General features: G+C 41.5%; 2 protein-coding genes across 5 annotated transcripts in view; both read left to right on the top strand.

Moving 5' to 3' along the window:
• The window catches only part of si:dkey-237i9.1 (SEC14-like protein 1), a 32,044-nt gene extending 19,435 nt beyond the window's left edge, over nt 1-12,609 (top strand). The window contains exons 5-17 of one of the 4 annotated variants that reach the window (XM_035147144.1): nt 1,206-1,334; nt 1,909-2,182; nt 2,407-2,516; nt 2,792-2,981; nt 3,749-3,837; nt 4,093-4,163; nt 5,239-5,410; nt 5,670-5,804; nt 6,006-6,140; nt 6,735-6,986; nt 7,090-7,280; nt 7,715-7,741; nt 9,741-12,609. In XM_035147144.1, the coding sequence (XP_035003035.1) occupies nt 1,206-1,334; nt 1,909-2,182; nt 2,407-2,516; nt 2,792-2,981; nt 3,749-3,837; nt 4,093-4,163; nt 5,239-5,410; nt 5,670-5,804; nt 6,006-6,140; nt 6,735-6,986; nt 7,090-7,280; nt 7,715-7,741; nt 9,741-9,846 (1,881 nt within the window). In that variant the 3' untranslated portion in view covers nt 9,847-12,609. The remainder of the gene's footprint in view (nt 1-1,205; nt 1,335-1,908; nt 2,183-2,406; nt 2,517-2,791; nt 2,982-3,748; nt 3,838-4,092; nt 4,164-5,238; nt 5,411-5,669; nt 5,805-6,005; nt 6,141-6,734; nt 6,987-7,089; nt 7,281-7,714; nt 7,742-9,740) is intronic. The other 3 variants (XM_035147126.1, XM_035147153.1, XM_035147135.1) reach the window with 3 other exon arrangements.
• Nucleotides 12,610-13,527: 918 nt separating this feature from the next.
• The window catches only part of LOC118101415 (endonuclease V), a 72,829-nt gene continuing 66,225 nt past the window's right edge, over nt 13,528-20,131 (top strand). The window contains exons 1-2 of the mRNA XM_035147166.2: nt 13,528-13,823; nt 15,975-16,146. Coding sequence (XP_035003057.2) covers nt 13,780-13,823; nt 15,975-16,146 — 216 coding nt within the window. The 5' untranslated portion in view covers nt 13,528-13,779. The remainder of the gene's footprint in view (nt 13,824-15,974; nt 16,147-20,131) is intronic.

The following is a 20,131-nucleotide window of genomic DNA, read 5'->3' as shown; positions in this document are numbered from 1 at the left end:
AGCCATGTTTAGACCAGCACTGAGCATATGGCGAGCTATCACATATCATTGGGGCAAAGATGTTATTAAATACAAAAAGGGAGACTAAGTTCTCTGTTTGTCCTTCATGGTGGAGGTATGTGCTGTCCGAGCAGCCTTCTAGTTTAGTAAAAGTTAAAGTAAGAAATGTTTCCTTCAATCATAGATTTCATGTTAAAAATATGTCTCATTATATTTTGTGTCTCGGGAAGAGACAACGCAGATGAGCCATAGAATCATTTAAAAAAAATAATTGTTACATTAATCTACTAATCTAACAAATATTTGAAAAATACTCTTGATTGCAGCCTTGAATTACTCATTCATCTTCATTCTGTCTAAATGCTTTTAAATACTGATCTGAAACCATCACCAGCTTTACTTCAGAGCTCTGCATTCATATCCAGCAATTCATGAATGGATGTGCTCTGAGTTAATGAGGTCAAGCACATTGAATTAGCCTCCAACCAACTAGCGTGCTAAATTTAGGTCCAAGGCCACACAAGCTCTTATTGTGTGCTTAAGCACACTGTGCTAACAGTAACTGGGATGGACAGCTCAGTTGGACTGAGCTAATGGACCTGGCTAAAGCTGAAATATTTTGGTAGCCACGGGTAACGAAGTTACCAGTACACTGCCCTCAGGAAGAATTTAGCTTTTGACTTCTTTTCAAAGCCTGAATGAAAAATAATTTAACTTTGTGGTATAGAGTGAGCTCTATATGGTCCAATAACAGTGAACATCTTTCTATGATGATTTTTATTTACCCCATCTCGATCACAACCCCTGTAGAGCTGCCATCGCAGTGCTAAAATCAGCTGGAAGATGGATAGAAAATAATTGTGCTTAATAGTGAAGGATACTGACCAGCGAATCCTGATGATTTGATCTGATTTGACTCTGTTCTGTGTTTTTGATTGACTGTCAAAACCTTTGTACCATTTACCAGTAGCCTGTGTGTTCTTGTATGTTAGCAAGGTGTTAGTTTTACTGGGAAATGCTGATCTGTAAAGGACTGGCTAATTTTATATGGACCGAATGACACACACTCCCACTGGCAGTGCACAGTGTGAAAATTGTTCTCTGTGTTAGTCATCGTTGAATGACGCTGGGTGTGTGGTGACCATAGAAACATGCATGTGCATACAGTATAAAATATACTAAAAACATTTTGTATGATTGCACAGGTTCATCCGGAGAATGAGGAGTGGACGTGCTTCGAGCAGACCGCCAGTCTGGACATCAAGTCATTCTTTGGCTTTGAGAGCACGGTGGAAAAGATTGCTATGAAGCAGTACGCCAGCAGTATCAACAAGGTGTGTGTGTTTGGGTTGTTACACCTAATTAATGATATGTACCGACCAAATTGGTTAAGGTAAGGAGAAGCATAAGTTAACAGCATAATGGGTCCTGCATGGATAAAACAGAACACACATCAGTGTATTATGTAACTTTGGTATCAAGGGGTTTCTGCAGCACAAGTCTGTCAGTCCATCTCATGCTGTAATAGCAGAAATAAGCTTGTATAATCTCTTTAGCCATTTTCATATATGAGCGCCGCAAAATATCTGTATAATTGGGCCCAGACTTTCTGTTGACCTCATCGTGTGTTAGAAATGTCAACAATGTGCATCTCATTCAGACGATATTACCAGGGGGCTGGCAGGAGAAACTCATAATCTCAGCAGCAACTGACTCCGACATTCGCGTTCTCACATACAGCCCCTCTGGAGAGGGTTATTATTCGGTTCAATACAGGTTTGAATGCAGCTTTAGAGTGGACAGGAGTCCACAGATATAGTATCATGATTACTGTTAGCCCTTTCTCCCAAATTCCTCTGTTAATGTTCATTTCCTTGAATTCACATCCTCTCCTGCTATTCCTCACAGGGAAAAGAAATAATCGAGTACTACCTGAAGGAGCTAGAAGATGAGGGGATCACTCGCATACCCCGCTGGAGTTCCTCCTCCCATTTCCTGCCTCCCCCCAGGCCGACCAGCCTAATTACCAGCCCGCCTGACCCCCCCAAGCTCGTGGTCACACCTGCTGTTTCGATTCCACTGCCCGCCAACGCCAAAGACAGCTCCTCCCAAGAAACCAAGCAGGACAGCACCGCGCTTCAGGCAGACAGCCTAACTGAGATTCTGGCCAGTACACCTGAAGGTCTGTTCCTGCAGATGCTTGAAAAATGAATGCTACTTATCTTATATGCACAAGTTATAATGGTGACAATCTTTGTAGCAAGTCAACATTTAAAAGTTATCTATTAAAGGCAAAGAAATGGACAAATAAAGAAGATGTAATGACTTTGGTTTCAGTGAAGCTGTGTGTCACATTACCTTTGCCTGAACAATTTTAATCAGAGCTGTTGTGATTTTGTGTTGCAGACAAGCTGGATGCAGACTATATCAAACGTTACCTAGGCGACCTGACCCCCCTGCAGGAGAGCTGTCTGATCAGACTTCGTAAATGGCTGCAGGAGTCACACAAGGGAAAGGTGATTAACAATTTTCCCACTCTCATATTCAATTATTGTCATGGACCTCTTACAGAGGAGTATAACACAAAAAGTTAAGTAGATCAAAAATTCGGACTCAGATGATTTTATTCGGACAGCTATCAACTATGTGTTACGTGTAACTCAGCAGCCAGTTTAAAATGATTTAAACTAGCAAACTTGCGGTGACACTGATAGTTATAGAAAATTATTGTGATTTTGTTTGTTTTCTCACAAAATAAACTACAGCTTAACACTCTCCCCTTACTCCCTAGATCCCTAAGGACGAGCACATCCTGCGTTTCTTGCGGGCGAGGGACTTCAACATAGACAAGGCCCGTGAGATCCTGTGTCAGTCGCTGACCTGGAGGAAGCAGCACCAGGTGGACTATCTGCTGGAGACCTGGAGTTCACCACAGGTCCTGCAGGACTACTACACCGGGGGCTGGCACCACCATGACAGAGGTTGGTTTGCATCTGCAGACACACTCAAACACAGTTGATCAAGTTTACGTGCTGCAGCCTCACGTGTGCAAGCATATGCAAACACATGTTCACGTTTGATTTATGTTGACCGTCTTGGAGTTGGCTATGTTTGCACTGTCAACAGTTCTCCAGTTTCTCCCATTCTCAAGTTGCATGCAGGCAGGCACACTAGAGTCATTCTCAGCAACCCACAGCCTTTAGCCATGGACTTGAATTATATATGAAGCCAATTTGTTGGCTCAACTTTGTTACCCAAATAGCTTACAGAGTCACACACTCGCACATAGTCTCACACACACACACACACACACACACACACACACACACACACACACACACACACACACACACACACACACACACAAGTTCACACACACACACACACACACACACACACACACACACACACACACACACACACACACACACACACACACACACACACACAGAGTTACATTTAAGTAGCTTTAAAGGATAGTTCCTCCAAAAATTTAAATGCACTCATTATCTACTCACCGCTATGCTGATGGGAGGGGTGAAGTGTTTGAGTCCACAAAACCGTATGTATTTGTTCCAGATCAACAGGGGCAAAACATGAAAGTATTTCCCATTGTACACAGTCACTTACTGCTTTACGTAACAGAAGAACAGACATGCACATAATGCAGGCCTTTCCACTTAACTTTCAGCCTCGCAGAATGTAAACAGTGTGATGGATCATGTAAATATTTGTTTTGTTTGTCTAGATGGTCGTCCATTGTACATCCTAAGGCTTGGCCAGATGGACACTAAAGGACTGGTCCGTGCTCTGGGAGAGGAGTCTCTACTCAGACATGTACGTAACACAAGCTGCAACACACTCTGAGTTTGCATGTTTCAGTATGGGTTTATAGGGCAGGCAGTAGGTAGTTGGATTACACGGAATGAGTGTGCAGTGGCATGTCCTGACTGGTGTATTAACAACAGGATGTATACAGTACAGGCCATGTATAAATAGTCTGCTTATTTATAAAGCTGCTTGAACTGTACGTTGCTCTGGTTACCGACATGTAAAAACACAGAGCAATGAGTGTATATCGTGTCATTGTAGGTGCTGTCTATCAATGAGGAGGGTCTGAGACGCTGTGAGGAGAACACCAAGGTGTTTGGTCGACCCATCAGGTAAACCTTCAGCACTGATCAAAGTCCATCAAGTTATCTGGCAAAATGTCAACTTTCTCTAGTTGTTTTTTTCCTCAGATTTGTGCATTTGCTATTTTACAAAGTAAAATATATTTGTAAATTGAATCTCTTTCGATTTTTTGAGTGTTGGTTTACTACAAACAAGCAATTAAAAAATATCTGACTCCTGGAATGCGTGATGGGCATTTTGTAAAAGAAAAGTATCATAAGGTTGTATAATTCAGGCGAAATGCAGAATTACATTGTCTTAAGACTGTGATATAAAGACCAGAGTGCAATTAAGACTACAAAGTGGACTAAGTAAAAAAACTGACAATTAACAATGATTAATCCTAAAAAAGATAACATATCCAGCAAATGATAAGGGAAATCAGAGCTAATTGCTCAAAAGTATATGAAAAGCTTTTTTTTTTTTTTAAATCACCAAACAACTCAAGCTGTCTGGATTCAGTTCAGTAGTTGCAGCCTTGATAGTACACACACAATCATTCACACAACGCATGAGTCAGTCCAGAGGAGTATTATCACTACCAAAATGGAAAGAATGCATGAGGCCCGTCTCTGAGTGCACTGATTCAAATGGCGATGGAGAGACAGGGTGAGAGTGAGGGAACAGAGATGGAATCTGTCATCTGTCAGCCCTCTAAAACAGGAGGAGGTGGCTAGGATAAGAGCCTCACAGGAAAGCATGTGAAGCATGAATGGCTGGCACATCACAGTTCTCAGCTGGAGCGCATGGAGGGAAGACAAAAGTTGTGGAGATGGAGGAAGCATGGGGAGGGGCGAGAGGAGATCCCAAATTAGCAAGCATTGCCTTCACCACTTAAGCTTCACTGAAGGGTGACGGGTGCTAAGTGGTCAGAGAGAGGCTGTAACCCAGGTGTGTGTGTGTGTGTGTGTGTGTGTGTGTGTGTGTGTGTGTGTGTGTGTGTGTGTGTGTGTGTGTGTGTGTGTGTGTGTGTGTGTGTGTGTGTGTGTGTGTGTGTGTGTGTGTGTGTGTGTGTGTGTGTGTACACTTATGCACACTCTAATCCTCTCACTTCCTCCTCTGTAGCTGTTGGACTTGTCTGGTAGATCTGGAGGGACTGAACATGCGTCACCTGTGGCGTCCGGGAGTCAAGGCGCTGCTGAGGATCATCGAGGTTGTGGAGGCCAACTACCCAGAGACTCTGGGACGGCTGCTTATACTAAGAGCTCCCAGGGTCTTCCCTGTCTTATGGACACTGGTGAGAACCAGGACAGAGTCACAGTAACTCGAAAAATAGAGTAGGAGGAAACAACCTAAACATCACCATATCACAGCTACACAAAAACAAGTATTGCCTTAAATATAACTAACTCTGTTAGAAAATGCAAGTTTTACAAACTGATAACTCCAAACAACACGTGCACACATTCTGCTCTGCTTTTGTTGTTGCTGTAAATTTACACGTTTTGCCCATTTTACAACCAATTTGATAAAACCACTTCTGCCCCTGGCCTTAGGTGAGTCCATTCATTGATGAAAACACCCGAAAGAAGTTCCTCATCTATGCAGGCAATGACTACCAGGGTCCTGGAGGTCTGGTCGACTACATCGACAAAGAGATCATCCCCGACTTCCTGGGAGGAGAGTGTATGGTGAGAGTCTGATGAAGATTTTAACTTGTTAGATGTTTTTTTTTTATCAAAATAATTAAATTCTGAAGCTGAACTTTCTGGGACACCACACTATCTGAGATCTCAGGTGGTGTCAGGAGCAGATCCCTCAGATATGCTGACCCAGTTCCATGTGTGCTTCTGTCTCTGCATGTGTGAACATGCATTGCTTTTTCTCTGCAGTGCGAGGTACCAGAAGGCGGCCTGGTTCCCAAATCCATGTACCGCACAGCCGAGGAGGTGGAGAGTGAGGACATCCGCCTGTGGACAGAGACAATCTACCAAAGCGCCAGCATCTTCAAGGGAGCACCGCACGAGGTGAGGCTGAACACAGAGCACCGACGTGAGAAGTAAAGATGATAATCCTGTGATGATGTTTTACGTGAATGTAGGGCAGGACAATGTAGATCTGCATTAGGTCACAGATGCAAGTTTTGTTGAAAGTTCTGCCACCTAGTGGCTGTTACATGTAGATTACTTCTTAATGGTTTCTGAGTTCAGATGTGGACCAAATGTTGAATCATAATCTGCTGTTACTGTCCCGTTATATAATTTATTCCAAAGGGAGGGATGCATCGTCAGGCATAATCAGCCTTCTGGAAGCAGTTTAGATTTCATGGTGATGAGCCTGTGACCATCACACACAGATGTCCACTGATTCCTCTATTTTTTTTTCTTATTTTGGTAAGAATCTCAGATATGGAGCAACATGAACGAAGAGAACAGTATGAGATTCATTTCTTTCTCGCAGCGCAGCGCTGCCTTTAATAGCAGTAAAAAAGAATGAGAAAAATAAGAAACGAGAACTAGAGAGAGTTGTAAAATGTTTCTCATTGTTTTGTTTGGTCCTTTTCTTTCTTTCCTGAGACATCACTGAATCACTTCTCTCCCTCTTCTCTTTCCTCCAACTAGCTGCTGATAGAAATCATCGACGCCTCCTCAGTCATTACCTGGGACTTTGACATGTGCAAGGGCGACGTCGTTTTCAACATCTTCCACTCCAAGCGGGCCCCCCAGGCGCCACGCAAAGAGGCCTTGGTGGCCCACGGCATCACTTCTCCAGTCGTCAACAACGTCCAGCTTATCGACAAGTCGTGGACGCTGGGGCAAGATTACAGCATGGTGGAGTCCCCACTTACTTGTAAGGAGGGGGAGAGCGTACAGGTGAGCATCCAGGATCATGAATAATATCTTAACATTGACAAACCATAAATGTTAACGTTTCTTTGCTTGTTGGCCATTGACGTTATCTGTATTCTGTCTTTAGGGCTCCCATATAACGCGATGGCCAGGTTTCTACATCCTCCAATGGAAGTTCCACAACATGCCGGCCTGCTCGGCCACTAACCTGCCCCGAGTGGACGATGTGCTGGCCACCTTGCAGGTCTCCTCGCACAAGTGTAAAGTCATGTACTACACCGAAGTGTTGGGATCTGAGGACTTCAGGTTTGTGAATGTGTGAGTGATTGACAGAAAAAAACATAATTTTGTGTCCATTTTATATACATGTAGTTTGTATGTGTCCATATTTTTGCAGTTTTTCAGATGTTTAACCATGATGTATAGTCTTGATTTCAAACTTTTACTTTCCTTTATGTTTTCTCATTTCTCACTCCTGTCTTCTTTACGTTTTCCTTCTCTACAACCTAGTACACATTTAATCTGTCATGTTCCTATAATGACCTTTATGAAGTGCCTCAAGAGCATCAGGATTGTTTTGGCCCAGAGTTTTAAAATGAGGATACTTCTCTCCCTTGGAAACTCTGTTAATCTTTTTCTGTCCAATCCACTCCTTTTTTGTCCCTCACAACCCCATCTTCGTCCTCCTCCTACCCCTTCTCTTCCTCTTCCTCCTCCTCGTCCTCCTCCTGCTCTGTCTTCTTACAATGAAGAACCGCTTGCTGTGATGTGCAGAGTTTGTAAGTGGCTCAGTGTTTGCCCCTTTTCCTGAAGCACTAGATCCTCATCCTCATTGCTGCTGCTTTTGGCTGCTAATCTGAATGCTCCTCAGTGGGAGTCAAGATTCTAAAGCAGCAAAGAGATGCTTGATCGCATCTGTTTTTGCTCAAAATTTAGAATTTGTTAGCGCTGGCTAACAGGACTTTGCTGCTTTATTCTCGCTGGAGAAAGTGTCCTTGCACGGAGACTACAGTTTAATTCACTGGCTTCAGTCACCCTGCTTGCATGACTAACAATATCAGGAATCTTAGTTAAGTTCAGACTTGTTGTCAGTTTCGGTGTATCCAATCGCCCACACAACATTTTTTATCCACATGCAAATTCATTTCCTGTTATTTGTTATTCAATACTCATTCATGTTTACTACCCAACCTACTGAACCTCACTTTGCTTTCAGTTTCCCTGTTTTTTCATTTGACCTTGCCGTCTAAAACTGACTTGAGATCACCATCTAACTCATTGTAGTGGTATTTAACAGGATGCTTTTCTAATGGTTTACACATTTGGTTGAGATTTACGTATGAAATTCAACCTAAACTAAGTGAATATGAAATTTAGGTAATATTTTACGCATAGCTACATACGAAAATAAATTTGGGAATCGTGTTTTTTGCTTGTGATGCAGTGACCCTTGACTTTAAAAGGTCAACATTACTATAGAATTGACATATTTTATGTACATTTTAAAGATGTTTATGTAAGCACCTGGCAAACCGTTGGTTGCTCCTGGCCCCAAGGTTAGAATCGCTCCAATAGGATGGATGATAAGAACAAAGCATTACAAAAGTGATCACAATACTACAACAAATTCATGTCATTTGTCAGAAGCAGTTGATAGTTTAAGTCATTTATGAAGCAAAAGTGTGATTCGTGGCTCCAGCTTTAATATCGTTTTCAATGGAAACCGCCTGAGTCGTCCTGCAGTGGTTTCATGTTGGGTTCTGACCCGGCCCTTTGCTGCATGTTTTCCCCCACTCTCTCTCTCCTTGTTTTATGCTTGCACTCGCCTTTAACACTTAATATCTTTTTAAGTTAAGATACAAAAAACATATTACACTATTATACAATATTATACTAGTAAAAAATGAAAATTGTCATATTTGACTTTTTTTTAATTGTATGAATATTTCCTTTCAGCTGTTAATGCAAGTCATTCTATTGGATTATAATGTGTTATGAAGGTTTACATACAGTTGTAATTCAGGTTATAATGTACAGTTTCAAGAGAGTAGTTCATTGAACTTAACAATCATGCAGCGGCTGGAGTCGGTGGCGCTGGTGAACTGTGTTCCATTGTGCAGAGAGGTCTTTGTGTTATTTAGCCTGTCCTCCGTAGTATCACAGGGTAGGGCGAAATAATAGCAACACTTGTCTGTACAATTTAGTACAATTCAACAACACCTGCAGCAGACTATTTGACTGCATTAGTTTTAACTAGGTGCAGTAGAATGTAAAAGATAAACGAGTAAACTGAGTTCATAGAAACTTAATGACTCTTTGATCCAAACAAAAGCATCAAGCAGCTTCCTGCTGCATATACTTTGAATGTAAGGTCTTTATTTAAAACATGTTTTGATATATTTATGCAGAATTTAATGCAAAAAATACAAAAAAGAAATATAAGTTAAGCCACAAAAGACTTTTGATTCTGTCCTCAATGAAACTCACTGAAGTTAAGCAAAACCTTTCCCCACAAAGGTATTTTTTTATGTCCTCTAACACATCCTCATTGGTTGTTGCAGCCTTTTGTGGAACCTTAGCGTTTGGTGTTTAACACTGTGGGTACATTTCCCTCCGGAAGGTGCAAGTTGTCTGCATGGTTCTGCATCATGAGCACGAGTTATGCACACAGACTGCTTTCAGTTAGTCACAGGCAGACTGGGGGCTGCTTAGGTGCTGCATAAAGCAGCTGAAATGAGCGTCTCCTCACATGTTATCTGTCTCTGTCTCTTCTCTCAGGGGTTCGATGACCAGCCTGGAGTCGAGCCACAGCGGCTTCTCTCAGCTCAGCGCCGCCACCACCTCCTCCAGCCAATCACAATCCAGCTCGATGATCTCCAGGTAGAAAATGGAAGCAGAGGACTTCAATCCCCATAATCCCCCCCCTGACTGACCTTACCATCAACATTGAAGCCAACCCCCCCTTCTTGTTTTGGACTCTGTTCCTATTGCACAGCCAGTCTCTATAGAACTGAAGCATGCAAGCTTGCACAAACAGAAGACAAAGAATACAAATAAATCTGAAGCAAAAAGAAAAAAAGGAGACTGTGCAAATTAAAGGGCTGATTTTTGCACAAAGGTCAAATATTTATTGTGCCTGGCGTCTCTGCTAGGCAGCAGCTACAATCAGTATATTAGCGGTATGTTTGTTTGCATCACGTGCAGGGTGGGAAGGTTAAAAGTCAAGAATTGGGTCGAGGGGCCTTTGTGGCACCGGAAGCGGGAAGAAGCAATATTCTCATTCTGGGAACGACGAGACGGGACGACAACACTGGAGGCGCTGTTACATATATGCACTTACTTATGTGTACATTCACATACACAGCACTGAGATGAGGAAGAGCTCATTCCTGTGCGGTGGCTGAAAAGCCTGGATGTGCTGCTACATACATTAAACAACACCAACATGTCAACATACAAAATGGACGTTTGATGCAAAAAAAATGTTTGCCATATTGTTACCAGAGAGGTTTGTTTAATCTGGTGAACTGTTTATAGGTCAAGTGTGGGTGCGGTAAACTCTTAACTAGACCTGGGTCGAATTTCAGCTGCATATAATGTTGTTTCTTTTTAAACAGTGTGGAGTTAACAGAGTGGGTGGAGCTCAGTGAATCATGACAATACAGATGGAGTAAGCACAGTCTCCACTTGACAGGAAAGTGTACAAACGTTTTCCTGCATCTTTTTGGCGTCCATTGTATTGTCACATGACGCAAAGCTCACGCATCTGTCTCACGAGGGCTTTATCACACTTTGAAAAGCAGACTATTTGACCCGGGTCTGACTCTCAGCGAAGTAATCCACTAGAAGCAATAACAGGAGTTTGACTTTCTACTGTGTGAAAAGTTTCTATTTATCATTTTGAGGTTTGTGGAGGATCATGGGTGCCGATTGCAGATGACCCTCTTGCTGTGGACAGGCAGACAGACAGGCAAACTGAGCCAGTGAACAGCTAAACTCTGGCATCAGCATTATCACTTGTTGTCTCTGTTACCATTATGTCAGGAGAGAAGCAAAAAAAAAAAAAAAACATGTCTTCCCAGATTTTCTCCTGGGCACCTTTTTATTATCCTTTTATTTCTGTAAACGTTACCTGGAAATGTCCATTGTTAGTTTGATTTATGTTCATTCTGTGCACAGTTGAGGAATGAGTCAGAATCAGGTCGTCAAGGTGATGCCTTGTCACTGATTTGTGAATGTGCTACTGATTGGTCAGCACTCGCGAACCAATGAAATGCCTGAATTTGGAAGGTTCTTGTGTCATTGGGCAGCACTGCCGTCATTCGATATTTGTTTTTCCAGAGAGGTGTAGATTTCAGTGTGCATTAGGGGTGAATGTTACTTTGTGATTATCATTTGGAGGCATGTTGAAACTGTACATGTGCTCGTGTTGGTTGGAGCTAAAAATGTTACTGATATTTTGGGATGAGTTTTTGATGAGGTGAAGCAGTGTGGTGTTTTTGCTGCATGGTCACGTGGTGATTGGGTTTACAGATGTATTATTTAAAAGTTAAGAAATAGCCATTTTAAGAGCCATGTGTCAATAAATACCATTTTAGCCTTTGTAAGCATCACTTAGAAACGTACCTGCTTTTTTTTCAAGGTCATCACTGTAATACATGAGCGATTGTGAATTAAGAAACATTTCTAAATGCAACACATCCATGCAACAGTTTTTTAAATACACTATTTGGTTAATGAGCACTGATGACTTCACATAGATCCGACTGCCCGCAGAGGGCAGAAACAATCACCATTGCCAGGAGTCATCAGGTGCTGTTGCCATGGTAACCGAGTGCAGCTCACAGCAAAAACAAACAAACGAAAAAAAGAAAAAAAAAACCCGAGATGGAGGCTTCCTCCTGAAACTCCTGGCTCTGCCTGTTGTCGTTTTTGATACATGCTTGTTTGAAACTGTAAATGAAAGGTCAAGGGTTAACGTGTGATAACTATGTCATAACTGCAATAACATGAAATGCTTTAGTGAGAAAAAGGACCTCCTCAGACTGAGGGATATTAGGTGTGAATAGTTGTGTAAAGGAGTAAAGGTTATGAACGGTGGCTTTTAAGAGATGCCTGTAAAATGTGTGTAAACTCTGACTCGGCTGCACAGAGCAAGTGTGTTTCCACTCACGAGTCTGGAGGAGCATGTCTCAATCACACAACTAACCTTCCTTTACCTGATATTTCTTCAGGAGACTAGATTTCCATTCCTTCAACGGTTCAACTGATGAAACAAGTAGCATCAGTTCAATTAACTACTCATATTTCCCTTTCTCCCTCTTTGTCTCTTGTACACTCCAGTTTTACAGTTTTGCTTTCTAACACTCCATGGTGTGTATCTATAGAAATCAGAGTGGACCTTTTGATTGAAGCCATAGGCATAAACACTGAACCTGTTCATCAAGATCTCAATGACAAGTGAGGGCTATAACTGTTTGTCTTGACTGTTCAACACATTTGTCTGTCTCTGCTTCTTTTTCTGACATCGTTGCATATCTTCTCTTTATCTTCATGTGAGAAATAATGTAAAAAGTACATATTTGGATTAATGAGAATATGGCGCCTTTACATGTTTTAAAAACATTAAACTTGAACTATGAGCAAGTACATGTGTCAAATTCATTTGTTTGTCCTGTGGCTGTGCTAGTTTTCATTGTGATCACGGAGTATGGTTACATTGTACGTAAAGCTATCGTGATAAAAAACACGTGACTTGGGGAATGAGCATGAGCATCTTTAATTGTTTGCAGTGTTTATTGCAGCAAACTTGGTCAGTGTGTCTCCTGACCCTTTGTATTCACTGTGCCACTGACTGCATTCATTTTTTAATGACTTTAATTATTGAGAATCATAAAAATGGGTTTCATAAATACTCACTGACTTTAATAATGATATGTCCCCATTAACCTTAATTTCCTGATTGCACACCACTATTTTCCAGTCTGAATCTTTCTCTCAGGTACTGTTAGAGCAGCTGTAGGTAAGCGATTAATAACCAACATCTCTGATTTGCCAGAGGCAGGAATTTTCATGAGACAGATTTTCTAGCAGATAGGTAAGAAGCCTTGGATTCATGTTATTGTTGTGATTATTAATAGCGTCAGTTTAGCATTAAACTCATTCTATAAGCCAAGAGATTACTTAAAAAGAAAAGCAGGGGGCTGAGAACAGAGCCTTGACATACATCATATTTCCTATAAAATTTTGAGAAAATATACAATAACAGTTCCACAGGCAAATTAAGTTCTGCTTTTGTAGCATTTTTTTATTCAGTTGAGTCTGTTTCCAGTTACTGCACTGGATGTGGAGGATGAGATCATATTTCTGTGATCCATCACACTGCAATGTGTTGCATGTGGTCTTCTTGTGGGAACTGTTGGGATTCTCTATACATTTTAAGGTCTTGACTTTATTATGTTATGATTTGACGTTTTAAATTGTACTGATTTGATTACCTTTTATTTCAGTTTATTCAGCTTTTTGCCATGGATTTTTGTGAAGCACTTTGTAACCTTGTTTAGATAAGTGCTATACAAATAAAGTTATTATTATTATTATTTTATATATTTATGTAATTTTCCCTTTATGCCACTAGATGGCAGCGTTTGCCCAGATAACACCACATCACCGATTCTCGTCATAGGCTCCGCCTCCCAGTGACGTCGCTACACGGAAGCAAAACAGCCTGTCCAGTCCTCACGTTGTTTGTGTTGGTTGAATTGTTCTGTATACATGTTCCTATATATCATTCATAGACATATTCAAACAAACGAAGATGTCTGCTCCGCCAGCAGAGGAGCTGGTCACACAGTGGGAGAGGTGAGTCACACACCTGGATTTACACTGCATGTGTTTCTACTGACCTGAGGCAGGAGCCTGTTAAAGAGCCGACTGCTCCATGAGCTGCAGATAGATGTTACTACAGTTTACTGCCTGTTGTTAGAGTCTGACACTGTCACCAGCAGCTCTGGACCTGAGCCCCCTCCTCAGCAACCAGGGCTTTGTGGGTTTGAAATGAGTCTGTCTGTCTGTCTGTCTGTCTGTCTCTGTCTCTCTCTGTCTCTGTCTGTCTGTCTGTCTGTCTATCTGTCTCTGTCTCTCTGTCTGTCTGTCTGTCTGTCTGTCTGTCTGTCTGTCTCTCTCTCTCTCTCTGTGTGTGTTTTCAATCTTTAAAAAAAAAAACTCAGACCTAAAAACTACTGGAAGAAAGTTTTGACCAGCCATATACCAAACTGTACAAGAATGCTCAGAATGAGAAAGCTCTTTTTTCATTATTCATTTTGATTCGTTTCTCTATATTTAGGTGTAAGTATAATGAATAAAATACCAAAGGCTTTTTTCTTGATTTGTTTTATACAAACTAGTGCCTGCCTGTTCTCTTGTCCTGTGTTAATGCTGTGGAGCTACTTCAGAATTATTCCTTGACATTAGTGAGTCCTCTTCAAACAGTTCTACAATATACTGTCTCTTTTTATTGTTTATGTTCTGGATGTTGTGTGGAAAGATTTGTATAAACAGTCTATGGTGCAGAGTGAAGTTAGAAAACGTTGTGCTCATCATTCACCATTTTTGTCAGCTATTTCAGAGGTCTGTTAATATACCGACACAATCTTCAGAACCAATTTCACAGCTTTTCAAGATAAAAGCTCTGTAATTTAGCTTGATATAAAGCACTGTTGCATCAAAACAAACGTTGCGCTTTTACTTTCAATACAGATAAGGCAAAAAACAAAAGTCTAGAATCCAAAAACACAAGCAAAGGTCACACACAGCGATGAAACACCAGGAAAAACACTGAAATGAATGAACACAAGGAAAACAGTGGACATGGAATGAGCAGCCTATATCCAGAGGTTTATAGGCAGGAAAAACAGGGATAGGAAAGTGAACAGCTAATATTGATGTGTGTATGTGTAGTAGTGAATTGACCGGGAACTAGAAAGAAAGGATATGTTAGTAATGCAGAAAATGAAAGAGGAAGTGGAGAAACTTAATGGGATGTAACAGCTACAGTATGTTTTACTTATTATTAAATAAAATCTACATGAAGTTTCTTTTTCAGTGGATTATATAACTAATATTACAAATGCAAACAAATCTCAATATTGGCATGTCCTAAAATATGGACAGTTTACTGGAGAGACTGTCTAAAGGAGTAAAAACTCAATGATTTGCATGAGAGGGGTAATTATGTCATATTCGAATTTGCTAAATAAATATAAGCTTGTAAGTAAAGGGGTCGTGTGGAAATATTTACAAATGAGACATTATATTTGAAGTATTTTTAAAGATGATAAGCTGCTGTGTAACTCTGTAACCAAGTACTTAGCATTACCTCTGAACATTTTAAAAGCTTGGTTTTGTTTTATAAACACAATTCCAGTGGTGACACCTGTAATTGCACATGATCCAGGAGGGTTACCGACACAAACCCTATTCTGGTGTGAAATATCTGAAATATTGGTGAATTTGCAGGTTCAGCTCTACCATCACACCCATGATTTTCTCTCCTCGGGACAAATCAATAATACCCAATGCAAGGATTAGCAAATTCAGTTATAGCTGCAACACTCATTTACAAAACTGGAAAAATCCTACATGTCCCATGGCAAAAGAATTAAATGATTAACATTTGTAAGGTAAAATTAATATTGGGGGAAATATAACTGAGACGTAGAAATATTTCTGTCTTCACGTCAAGTTGAGTCTAAAATGTATTCAAATATGTTAATTAATAGCTACATATCCTTAGTGCCCACGGTTTATTGTATTTTATTTTATTCTATGGCGTGTCAACCTCTTCTGTGTGAATGATCTGTACTGAATCTCCTACTTCGTATGCTGCAGTATTTTGTTGCAAAAAAAAAAAAAGAAGAAGCATTTGAATTACAAAAAGATATTCTCACATGTGTGTGTATCGGCCTCTGTTGAGGCTTCACAGCTCCACTGAGTGATGGTCTCTCTGTGCAGTGAGCAGGCTCGTCTGAGACAGCAGGTGGTGGAGGAGGACACTGAAGACTGGCAGATGACTCCAGGCTACTCTGGCCTGGAGAGAGTCGGTGGAGTGGACCTCTCCTTCATCAAAAGGGACGACGTCAACGCCTGCGCCCAGCTTGTAGTGCTCAGCTACCCCGACCTGGAGGTGAGCCGTCCCCTCGCTATGCCCAATGATCACAGGGGAACGTAGGAATCTCTGAGCTTTGTTGACCTCTAGTTGTGACGGTGGGAACAGCAGCAGTGTCTGTAGCGCAGCCTCCCACCTCTCACAAAGCTCCACTTATTAGAAAAAGTCACAGCTAATTTTATTCAAGCTCTCGATGACCTCTGATGTCACAGAAACACAGACAGATGAGCTCTGATGTCACAGAAACACAGACAGATGAGCTCTGATGTCACAGAAACACAGACAGATGAGCTCTGATGTCACAGAAACACAGACAGATGAGCTCTGATGTCAGAGAAACACAGACAGGTGAGCTCTGATGTCACAGAAACACAGACAGATGAGCTCTGATGTCACAGAAACACAGACAGATGAGCTCTGATGTCACAGAAACACAGACAGATGAGCTCTGATGTCAGAGAAACACAGACAGATGAGCTCTGATGTCAGAGAAACACAGACAGATGAGCTCTGATGTCAGAGAAACACAGACAGATGAGCTCTGATGTCAGAGAAACACAGACAGATGAGCTCTGATGTCAGAGAAACACAGACAGATGAGCTCTGATGTCACAGAAACACAGACAGGTGAGCTCTGATGTCAGAGAAACACAGACAGATGAGCTCTGATGTCAGAGAAACACAGACAGATGAGCTCTGATGTCACAGAAACACAGACAGGTGAGCTCTGATGTCAGAGAAACACAGACAGATGAGCTCTGATGTCACAGAAACACAGACAGATGAGCTCTGATGTCAGAGAAACACAGACAGATGAGCTCTGATGTCACAGAAACACAGACAGATGAGCTCTGATGTCCTATAGTCCATAATTTCCTGACCTGACTGACAATGATGCATTTTAAAGATCACCTATGAACACTGATGTGTCTCTGTCATCAAACTATTGAGTTGTTGATAAACATCAGTTTTCATGAAAGTTCTAAGGATATGAATTATTGACTTGCGAGCGGTTGCTTTACTACGTGGTTTTTATAGGATACACAACAGGACACACAACTTTAAAATTAGACGTATTACACACTTACTTGTTCTATATATTGAATGAGTTACTGTTTTTGTCTGTCCTTCAGCGAGTGTGAACCAAAAAAGTTACAGCAAAAGCTCCGTAGAGCTGAAGGTATTTGCAAAGTTGAGTGACACCTTTCACATTATGCCTGGTCAACTTGTATTTTGCCACTGAATGAAAGGATCTTGTAGTATTAGGATATAGAAATACACAGTATGTCCCGTACAATATAATGAAGGGATACAAATACTTCTAAATGATCTGTGAAATGTGGGAAATATGTTATTTCTCAAACCTTTCAAAAGAACACGAAAATTTAAAAGGGATTTTGAATGTTATTGATTCATTTTGTGAAATGATCTTCTAATCACTAACCTGTTCCTTGTCCAATAACTGCAATGGTCTTGAACATTCTTTACCAACACAATGATGGACATCAGATCTTAATGAACATTTTCAATACAACCTAAGCAGCCTGTTTAATTATAGAAAGCAACATGAATAAACGGCAGGGCTTTGGTTTAATAAACAGCTCGAGGTTGAGTCCTGTTAAACCCAACATTGTTAGAATGACCTTCAAAGTCCCTATTTTCGCTTCAATTACTTTTCCATGCAGCCTCTCACAGGCTCTCTCCTCTCCTGCTGTTGATCTCTGCATTAATAACGGCTGCCGTCACCTTCCCTACATACAGCCCATTATGATTAATGACATTTTCCAGTGTACGTTGTTGATACATGGTCCCAACAAGGCTAATGAAATGTGGCTCAGAAATGCTGTCCAATAACGAGACCATGTTCCCTCTAAACCTGCAAAACTGCCCCTGAAGGCCATTTGTGACGCAAAATATGACGAGTATCATGATGCACAGTGAAACCACTGCTGCTGAGTTTATTTATTTTTATTGTGAAGGTTGCATTTAAATAAGTTTAGTCTAAAACAGAAGATCAACGTATCACACAGCATACAAAGAACAAGTATCTTTTCAATTTTAAACAGCTTGTTGACAGACTATTTTTATTATTGGTGTAGGGGAATGAAGGTCACTGCTGTCAAGACATATCCTGAAAGGGAGCTGACATTTCTGATGTGACATTTCTATTCAGATGACATTGTTGTGTCAAGGAACCGTGGAATCATCATGGGAGATATGTTCACCTGCCATTGTGTTGCTCAAAATAGATCAGTGTAAGATAGAGAGATGCCCGAAGCCTGCCAGTGTGTACTAACTGTAAAGAAACACATTACTGTAAATGTCAGTTTGATTGCACTTACAAGCTTACTAGACCCTGACGGATGCATTGACATCAGTTGGTATCAGCCTTTCACATGTATACTTGTGTATATGTTGCCCTACTTGTGCAGAAATGACATTTTTTTGCAGAACATAATGTAAAAAACTTGGATTATTCTGACTTTTGCTCGATGAAATTTGTTTTCAACCAGAAGATTGTAGCTTGTAAAACCATGAGCACGCCATACCATTGGTCTGTGTCTTATCAATTAAGCAATCAGATGATAAGATTAGAAAATGGCCGTAGATATTTATTCTATATTTTAATGTTTGAAAATCTTCTGCACTAGTTTGTTGATAAGTTTCCAACCATCAGCAGATATCAGGGATCACCAGCAGATATCAGGGATCACCAGCATATTAGGGACCACCAGCAGATATCAGGGACCACCAGGGGATGTTTAAGACATGTTGTCGGTTGTGTACCTTTGCGTCATTGGGTATTGTGACTTTTAATCATCACAAGACATCTTCTAATGCAGGCTAGTCACAGGCTGATCAGACCTGGGTGTGTGTCTTTAAAGGGGACATAGCATGCCCATTTTACCACAAGTTGATATGGTTCCTTGGGGTCTTAATGAAATGTCTGTAACATACTTTGGTCAAAATACCACAAGGATCATATAAAACAGCACCCTTTTTACCCTGTATAAAACAGCCCTCCACAGAGTGACCTGTTTTGAGTGCCTGTTCCTTTAAATGCTAATGAGCCAGCTCCCCCCTCCCCCCTCTCCCCCCATGATTTTAAACGATATAAATTACATATTTTATATGATATAAATTATCAAATATGCATCCCATACTTTGTATTCCCCTTGTTGTCCTGGAGTTTTAATTTTCCCAATCACATAATTAAATGTCCCCCTCTGCCCATCCACTACAAGCACACAAGCAGACAGACAGAGAGAGAAAGAGGGGTGGGGGGGCTATGAAGACCCCCGAACCCTGACATTCAACGGGTACAACAACAAGCGGAGAAAGCAGAATCGCGGGCTGACCTTATATATACAGTCTATGGGGCTGACCAGCGGAGAAATGCTCGCCCGTGTGAACAGCCAGGCGGCTGCGCGCTGGAGAACGGCGCTGCTGCCTCGCTGCGGCGCTCGCGCCCTGTGTACCCGGCGTAACTACTGTAACCCGGCGGAACTACTGTAACCCGCGGAACTACTGTAACCCGCGTACAGTAGAGCTGAACATCGTGGAAGTCTTCCACACAGCTGGCAGTGTGGAAGACCGCTGCGAGGCAGCGCAGCGCCGTTCTCCAGCGCCGAGCCCGAGAGCAAAGCGATGGGGACGGGGGGCCAAGACCATGTAGGAGACTTCCAGTTCCTTGTTACGACACAATACCCAGGAAGCGCAATCGAGTCGCTCAAGCATGACGTTTCTGACTTAGAGGAACTATAACAAAACGCGCGAGTGTTTTTTCCCAGAGTTTTTGGGTTGGTAGACATGCCAGATACCCACATTAACCTGTAGAAGCACTAACAAAGTGGAATTTGCATGCTATGTCCCCTTTAACATCTTTGGGCCCAGTTGGGATCTTCCCATTGGCTGCAGCGTTCCGCAGTTCCTGATGTTTCTTTAATGATCTGGCGCAGGGCAACTGGAAGGTGGATGTTGCAATAAAGCTCCTGCAGACAGC

This window comes from Hippoglossus stenolepis, chromosome 2, assembly GCF_022539355.2.
Source record: "Hippoglossus stenolepis isolate QCI-W04-F060 chromosome 2, HSTE1.2, whole genome shotgun sequence".
Classification (NCBI taxonomy): Eukaryota; Metazoa; Chordata; class Actinopteri; order Pleuronectiformes; family Pleuronectidae; genus Hippoglossus; species Hippoglossus stenolepis.
Note: the sequence above shows the minus strand (reverse complement) of the source record. Positions and strands in the feature narration are given on the sequence as shown.